Genomic DNA, 8,224 nt, shown 5'->3' with positions numbered 1-8,224 from the left:
AAGAGCTACAAATACATTTTTATATAAAACCTTTGATCTCCAAAGTCTTGCTACTGGTGCTATCAGAAAATAAGGATCAAACAGATGTGTATAACACAGTATCTCTCACTGTGCAAACTTGCTTTTTCAATCTCAGAAGTGGAAATAATTTAAATAGTGAGGGACAGTGGTAATTGCAGTTCATTTATTCTAGCAACGTTTATTGAGCCTGCTATATCCCCGAGCAACCAGACATGGAGTGTTGAACAAGAAGGATGGGGGTCACTGTTGTCATGGAGATAACGTTTTTGTGAGAGAGGACTGAAGATAAACAAATATAAATAATTTCAGATACTAATAAGTACTATGAAGAGAATAACCAGCAGTTATCAAGAAAGTTATCTGATTTGGGGGACTTGTATGTGTGGAGGATATTATATGTAATTGATAATACTCACAATTACTAACATTAATCTAGTGCTATGTGTCATGTGCTATCTCAATAACTTTAGCTGCATAACTCATTTAATAATTACAACAACTCAAGGTGGCTGCCATTATTATCCCCATTTTATAGATGGGACAGCGGAGGCACAGGAAATGTAAGTCCTTGTGCAAGGTCATATGGTATTTAACTTTCTCCGACTTACTTTATTGCTAACCCACACCGTCAGTAATATCCCCATTATACAGAGTGAAGTATGTCTGGGTGTGTTTGTAACTTTATTGCTGAGGGTTCCTTTTCTTGGGAATTCCTGTGTTGGCTTCCAGAAAGTTATGTGACAGTTTCAAATATGGCAGGGCTGAAACTGGCTCACTTTCCCGTAGTGCTTTCCGTGTTTACCCCAAGCGTTTCTCGCCTCTCAATTCTGTGAATATAACCCTTCCATTACTTACTTCTTCTCACAGAGTCTTGGCGTGGCTGCTCTGATCAGCAGCAGGGACACTCATCAGAGCACACTCACTTTTGTTATTCGTCTCAAACAGCATTCACCCAAGTTCTGCCCTCAAAACTGCTTTAAAACTTGTTATTTTGAAATCTCCTCAGTCATGTAAGTTTTTCTCATCGGATGTAAGAAGTTTCATGCCTTCTATCTTCACCATCACCGACATGTATTACCTGCCTACTGTGGACAGTGAATCCCTTTAGACTTGTTATTTCATTTAATTTTCATGACAAGACCATCAAATAGGCATCATCGCAGTGTCAGGACTGAGCCGAGGTGCAGAGAGGTTAAGGAAAGAGCTCATGGGTGGTGGGATCAAGGTTCTAACTGTAGTGCCTGGGACATTGAAGTCAGAGCTTTCTCTCTATCACACATCCTCAGGTCTCTGTATCCTTCCCTCATAATAAGTTTGTAAATTATAGAACAAAACACCCTAAGCACAAAACTCTTTGAAGTGCACGTTCTATTCCCTATTCCCTGTGCTTTTATCCAGTGAAGGCTGAAACTCTGTAGCTTTGAGCTCCTTGTCTCTCTCTCTTTTTTAAAAAAAAATATTTTATTGATTTTTTTACAGAGAGGAAGGGAGAGGGATAGAGAGTTAGAAACATCAATGAGAGAGAAACATCGATCAGCCGCCTCCTGCACACCTCCTACTAGGGATGTGCCCGCAACCAAGGAACATGTCCTTGACTGGAATCGAACCCAAGACCTTTCAGTCCTCAGGTCGACGCTCTATCCACTGAGCCAGACCGGTTAGGGCGAGCTCCTTGTCTCTTGTCTCTCCTTGCCAGTCAGCTTAATTCTGCTGCCAACACAAGCTCTCTCTCTCTCCTATCCCTGTTACATAATATCCTGTGCTTGATTTACACTGGATTCCAAATCAGTTGTAAATTTTAGTAAGTTGTAAATCCATGGTATCTCTCACTCCTGCTCTGCACCCCCGCCCCAGTCCCCTGTGATGATCTCTTATTCCCACTGTCGTCAAATTGAGATTTCATTTGTCATGTCTGCTCATCTTCGAGTCATCTCAGGTCTGAGCAAAGCAGTGGGGACAGTTCCTTTCTTTCACCATCTGTGCTCTCTAGGAGGTTAATGTAGCGATATTTGTAACAATTAGTGAAAAGGAGTCTGCTCTGTGATCCTTCCCACCTGTAGATACACTTCTGGGTTTGGTTTTTTTGAGGCTAGATTTTTGGGGTCTGGGAACAAGATTCCAAGACTACAAAATTGTTCAGTGGCGAAGTGCAAAGATTCGAATGCCCGACCACCACAATAATAATAGCTGATATTTATGGAACACTTCTCATTTATTGAGCTAGGCATTATTCAGGGAAACTTCTATTATGGCATGCGACATTTATCAACACAACAACCCTGTGACTTCTGCTATTACCCCCATTTTACAGGTAAGGAAATCTAGGCAGAGGGAGTTAAGAACTTTACGGTTATCAGTTTAAAGGTGGCAGTGTCAGGATTTGAACCCAGGCAGTCTTCTGCGCCCCCCCTGCCCAAGGGTGGATGTGTTCTGGAAAGGGCTCTGTATCTGAAGTTAGGAAATGGCATGGGTCCTGGCCCTACCATTCCCTAGTTGGCTATTTACAGGGGAGGGCTCTGTATCTGAAGTTAGGAAATGGCATGGGTCCTGGCCCTACCATTCCCTAGTTGGCTATTTACAGGGGAGGGACGCTTTGTTTTTCTGTTTGTAAAACGAGGACACACTGGGTTGATGGGACAGTAAATGAGCTGTGTGTAAAAGTGCATTATGAGCCACACAGTGAAGACCAGATGCAGCATTATGATACTGTCTCCTCTCACTGCTCTCCTTCAGCTGCAGCCTCAGTTTACCTAGATTTGATTCAAAACACATGATGAGACTGCAAGGCGCTGGCATTAAAAAGTCACCCCATATTTTGTCAAGCTTATGGGTTGCTTCCTCACCATATCTGCTTCATTCAAACTATGAAAACACCCGGGTTTTGATCCATTAGAGGAACGTAAACTATTTGGAGGGTTTCTGCACTTTGACTTCAGTTGATATTGGCGTTCTGCTCTCATAAACCCACCGTGCCAAAGTCCAGCTTCTTGTAGGAGTCCCACCTCCCCCAGCGTCGGGCCCTGATGTAGAGCAGACAGAGCCCGGGAGGCGTGATGCTTGGGAGGAACAGGGTCCAGTACTGCTTGGTTTTCTGTGCCAAACCCATGAGCAGCTTGCTTTCTAGGGGAAATACCTCATTGCTGGGGCAGCAGTCCCTCAGTGGGAAACATCAAGGTGTAGTGGAGAGAACACGGGGGGATCTGGGTCTGGTTGAACACTGGCTCCCAAAATGCTCCCAAGTTCCCTGTAGCTGAGGCCAAGCTGAGTTTATTGCTTGCGTCAGTCCAGGGAACACTGCCTTGATGGAGTCCTGGTGTCTCAGAGGGAGGAGAGTAAATTATGAGGTGTTTAGGGTGTCTTAATTAGGATTGGGCGAAGATCAAGATATAATAGTTGAAGATTATTATAACAAGCGAACACAGCAAGCCAATCATTTCAAAGGCTCTTGGAGTGTCAATAGTCATTTGATGCTATGCATTGAAAAATTAGGCACTTTTTAAAAAATATATTTTATTGATTTTTCACAGAGAGGAAGGGAGAGAGATAGAGAGTTAGAAACATCGATGAGAGAGAAACATCGATCAGTTGCCTCCTGCACATCTCCCACTGGGGATGCGCCTGCAACCCAGGCACATGCCCTGGCCCGGAATCGAACCTGGGACCCCTCAGTCCGCAGGCCGACGCTCCATCCACTGAGCCAAACCGGCTTCGGCGAAAAATTAGGCACTTTTAAGTAGATTTTTTGGGGAAGTCCCCGAAATGAATAGCAGAGTTATTTGCAGCTTTTATCTTCCTGGCTAAGATTTTTCTGGAAGAACGAAGTTATGTTGGTGAAGACAGTAGAATAGTTAAAGTCCTGTCAGTGAAATCAACTGAACAGTCACATGAATGTAGACAGTGAGCTGTGTGGGTATAGACAGCTGTGTGGGTGTAGACAGTGAGCTGTGTGGTGTAGACAGTGAGCTGTGGGGGTGTAGAGTAGACAGTGAGCTCTGTGGTGTAGACAGTGAGCTGTGGGGGTGTAGAGTAGACAGTGAGCTCTGTGGTGTAGACAGTGAGCTGTGGGGGTGTAGAGTAGACAGTGAGCTCTGTGGTGTAGACAGTGAGCTGTGGGGGTGTAGAGTAGACAGTGAGCTCTGTGGTGTAGACAGTGAGCTGTGGGGGTGTAGAGTAGACAGTGAGCTCTGTGGTGTAGACAGTGAGCTGTGGGGGTGTAGAGTAGACAGTGAGCTCTGTGGTGTAGACAGTGAGCTGTGGGGGTGTAGAGTAGACAGTGAGCTCTGTGGTGTAGACAGTGAGCTGTGGGGGTGTAGAGTAGACAGTGAGCTCTGTGGTGTAGACAGTGAGCTGTGGGGGTGTAGAGTAGACAGTGAGCTCTGTGGTGTAGACAGTGAGCTGTGGGGGTGTAGAGTAGACAGTGAGCTCTGTGGTGTAGACAGTGAGCTGTGGGGGTGTAGAGTAGACAGTGAGCTCTGTGGTGTAGACAGTGAGCTGTGGGGGTGTAGAGTAGACAGTGAGCTCTGTGGTGTAGACAGTGAGCTGTGGGGGTGTAGAGTAGACAGTGAGCTCTGTGGTGTAGACAGTGAGCTGTGGGGGTGTAGAGTAGACAGTGAGCTCTGTGGTGTAGACAGTGAGCTGTGGGGGTGTAGAGTAGACAGTGAGCTCTGTGGTGTAGACAGTGAGCTGTGGGGGTGTAGAGTAGACAGTGAGCTCTGTGGTGTAGACAGTGAGCTGTGGGGGTGTAGAGTAGACAGTGAGCTCTGTGGTGTAGACAGTGAGCTGTGGGGGTGTAGAGTAGACAGTGAGCTCTGTGGTGTAGACAGTGAGCTGTGGGGGTGTAGAGTAGACAGTGAGCTCTGTGGTGTAGACAGTGAGCTGTGGGGGTGTAGAGTAGACAGTGAGCTCTGTGGTGTAGACAGTGAGCTGTGGGGGTGTAGAGTAGACAGTGAGCTCTGTGGTGTAGACAGTGAGCTGTGGGGGTGTAGAGTAGACAGTGAGCTCTGTGGTGTAGACAGTGAGCTGTGGGGGTGTAGAGTAGACAGTGAGCTCTGTGGTGTAGACAGTGAGCTGTGGGGGTGTAGAGTAGACAGTGAGCTCTGTGGTGTAGACAGTGAGCTGTGGGGGTGTAGAGTAGACAGTGAGCTCTGTGGTGTAGACAGTGAGCTGTGGGGGTGTAGAGTAGACAGTGAGCTCTGTGGTGTAGACAGTGAGCTGTGGGGGTGTAGAGTAGACAGTGAGCTCTGTGGTGTAGACAGTGAGCTGTGGGGGTGTAGAGTAGACAGTGAGCTCTGTGGTGTAGACAGTGAGCTGTGGGGGTGTAGAGTAGACAGTGAGCTCTGTGGTGTAGACAGTGAGCTGTGGGGGTGTAGAGTAGACAGTGAGCTCTGTGGTGTAGACAGTGAGCTGTGGGGGTGTAGAGTAGACAGTGAGCTCTGTGGTGTAGACAGTGAGCTGTGGGGGTGTAGACAGTGAGCTGTGTGGGGTAGACAGTGAGCTGTGTGGTAGACAGTGAGCTGTGTGGTGTAGACAGTTTTGGATTCTCAGCCTGACCCCTGGCAGTAACTTACCAGCTGTGTGACCGTAGCCCTTATTTATGAAATAGAAACACTCATACCTACTTTTCAAGATATTTTTGAGGGTTATATTGTATGGTGTGTGTAACATACTTTGGTCAGAGTAAGTACTCAACTACTAGTTCCTATTCTTCATTCATTAGCACAAGCCATGGCTCCTCACAAGCTAAATTTTATTGCATTGATATGTGACTCTTTATCATATTCAGTTGCAGATAATTGAATTTACTCTAGCTAGTTCATGAAGAAGTGAGGTTTCTTATAAGTGTTAGTACTAAATTACCTTGCTGACTATTTGGGAGGGCTATAGAAGAGACACTAGGCTGAACTTTCGGGAATAACTTCTAAAACCACCTTGAAGAACTGGGCCTCTGCACAGTCACGAAGCTGCTTCATAGCTGAGGGTTGGAGAATTACACTGACGTAGCCATGACCCACGGCAGCAAAACAGATGCAGTGCACCCTGCCTTCCACTGCACCCGGCTTCACTCCTGATTAAAATCGTGCGCAATGCATATCTACTCACCAAAACTTAATTCACACACAAACCTAGCTGCAAGGGCATCTGGGAAGTATAGTTTTGGGTTTCCCAGCCTCTGCATGCTAGAAAGAAATTGGACTTGGTACTGAGTAAAACAGTTCACGTTATCTACCGTAGCATGCTGCTAAAGCTCTAACCTCAAAGCATGGTGGCTCCCTGGGGGAGGAGCCCAGGCACTGGCCTCTGCTCTCAGCCCATCCTTATCACTTCACTGCCCATTAGATGCCTGGTCTTCAAAAGGAGGAGAGATCAGGAGAGGAGGAGAAATAAATTGCTCTACATTGCTCCTTGCAGATAAAAGAGGAAAGGTTAAATCTCAATCATGCCATGTTGCATCTCTATTGTGCAGGTGGACATTTGCCACCACCAACATGCACGTCTTTTTTGAGACTTGTTCGCTGAATGAGAAAGGGGAAGAGTGGTGGAATCCTGGGATTTTGCCTGAGGCCAGCCCATTTCCTCGCTGTGCGTGTTTGTTAGCTCTGGCTGCTGTAACAAAATACCACAGACTGGTGGCTTAAACAACAGAAATTGATTTTCTCATAGTTCTGGGGGCTGGAAGTCCAAATTCAAGATGTTGGCAGGTTTGGTTTTTCCTGAGGCCTCTTTTCCTGGCTTGCAGATGGCCGGCTCCTGGCTGTGTCCTCACACAGCCTTTTCTCCATGTGTGCTCATCCCTGGTGTCTCTTCTTACAGGGACAGCAGTTCTATTGGATTAGGGCCCCACCTTTATGATTATTTAACTTTAATGACCTCTGTAAAAACCCTGTCTCCAAGTACAGTCACATTGCTAGGGTGTCAGTATATGAATTGGGGAAGGGGCACAATTTAGTCTGTAACACTGTGTGATCTTGGACAAGTCATTTAACCTCTGGCTTTAGTTTCTTCATGTATAAAATGAGAGGACTGGGGCATATGGCAGGGGTCCTCAAACTTTTTAAACAGGGGGCCAGTTCACTGTCCCTCAGACTGTTGGAGGGCCGGACTATAGTTTAAAAAAAAAAAAACTATGAACAAATTCCTATGCACACTGCACATATCTTATTTTGAAGTAAAAAAACAAAACGGGGACAAATACAATATGTGTATTTGCATGTGGCCCGCGGGCTGTAGTTTGAGGACCCTTGGCATATGGTCTCCTTTCAGCTCTTTGATTCTGTTATCTCTTTGGGAGAGTTTAACTCTGAAGTGACAGCCAGTGAGGGTAACTTGTTTTCCGAAGTGAGACCAGTGAGGTAGGCCACCTTCTTTGTGACCTTGACACCCCAATGCAGGGTGCCTACCTATTCCGTGCCCATTGCATCACTCTTCTAACATTTTGCACACTCACCGCCTTGTATTTCTAATGATTTCTTGGCACGTCTCTCTTTCCCACAGTCTTTTCAGACAAGGACTCCTTCCTTATCTTCGTACCCTGATCTGTGTAATCCATTAAAATGTCACTTTTTAAGACCAAACCTACCCTGCATGTTGTGCAAACAGAAAAAAAAACAGCAACAAAGCAATCTTCTAGGCCCCACCTTAGCCTCTGTTTGTGGATTGTTACCTCCAGCGAGCCTTGCGCCCGCGCCCCCTTATCCTCATTCCTCACGCCGCTAGCAGAAAGGACCACTTACTTTATTTCCAGGAACAGTGGGACCCCATCGGATAACTGGTGACGTGCAGGACGTACAGAGGCGAGCCAGCTCACGTGTTGCTACCGAGACAAACTATTGCCTTTGTGAAGCAGCAGAAAGAGGCCTCCCTGGAAGCGCGGGTTAATGTTGGTTTTCACAGTGAAGTATGGAAAGGTCAGAAGGAACGATCAAATTTTCATAGTGTTGATGCTGCCTCCTCCTCTTGCCTGTGCCTGGGATCCCATCCAAGGCAGGCGGTGTATGATTGACCGCCTTAACTGATGTGCGTAATCCATTAAAATGTCACTTTTTTAATTGCCGGAGCTCTTCCTCTGCAGCGCACACCTGCTGCTGCTGGGATGTACAGCCAGGGCCTGGGTGATTTGTGTTCGGGATGGAGGTGGCCACCTCTGCCGTCTGGGCTGCCCTCGGTAACGTCGCTCTGATCATCCTCACAAACGGGAGGCAAGCAG

At 46.6% G+C, this 8,224-nt stretch overlaps 1 protein-coding gene across 1 annotated transcript in view; it reads right to left on the bottom strand.

Moving 5' to 3' along the window:
- Window positions 1-3,843: 3,843 nt before the first annotated feature.
- The window catches only part of LOC107184338 (extensin-1-like), a 5,761-nt gene continuing 1,380 nt past the window's right edge, over window positions 3,844-8,224 (bottom strand). The window contains exon 2 of the mRNA XM_015568940.1: window positions 3,844-5,472. Coding sequence (XP_015424426.1) covers window positions 3,844-5,472 — 1,629 coding nt within the window. The remainder of the gene's footprint in view (window positions 5,473-8,224) is intronic.

This window comes from Myotis davidii, unplaced genomic scaffold (assembly GCF_000327345.1).
Source record: "Myotis davidii unplaced genomic scaffold, ASM32734v1 scaffold425, whole genome shotgun sequence".
NCBI classification, from domain to species: Eukaryota; Metazoa; Chordata; class Mammalia; order Chiroptera; family Vespertilionidae; genus Myotis; species Myotis davidii.
Note: the sequence above shows the minus strand (reverse complement) of the source record. Positions and strands in the feature narration are given on the sequence as shown.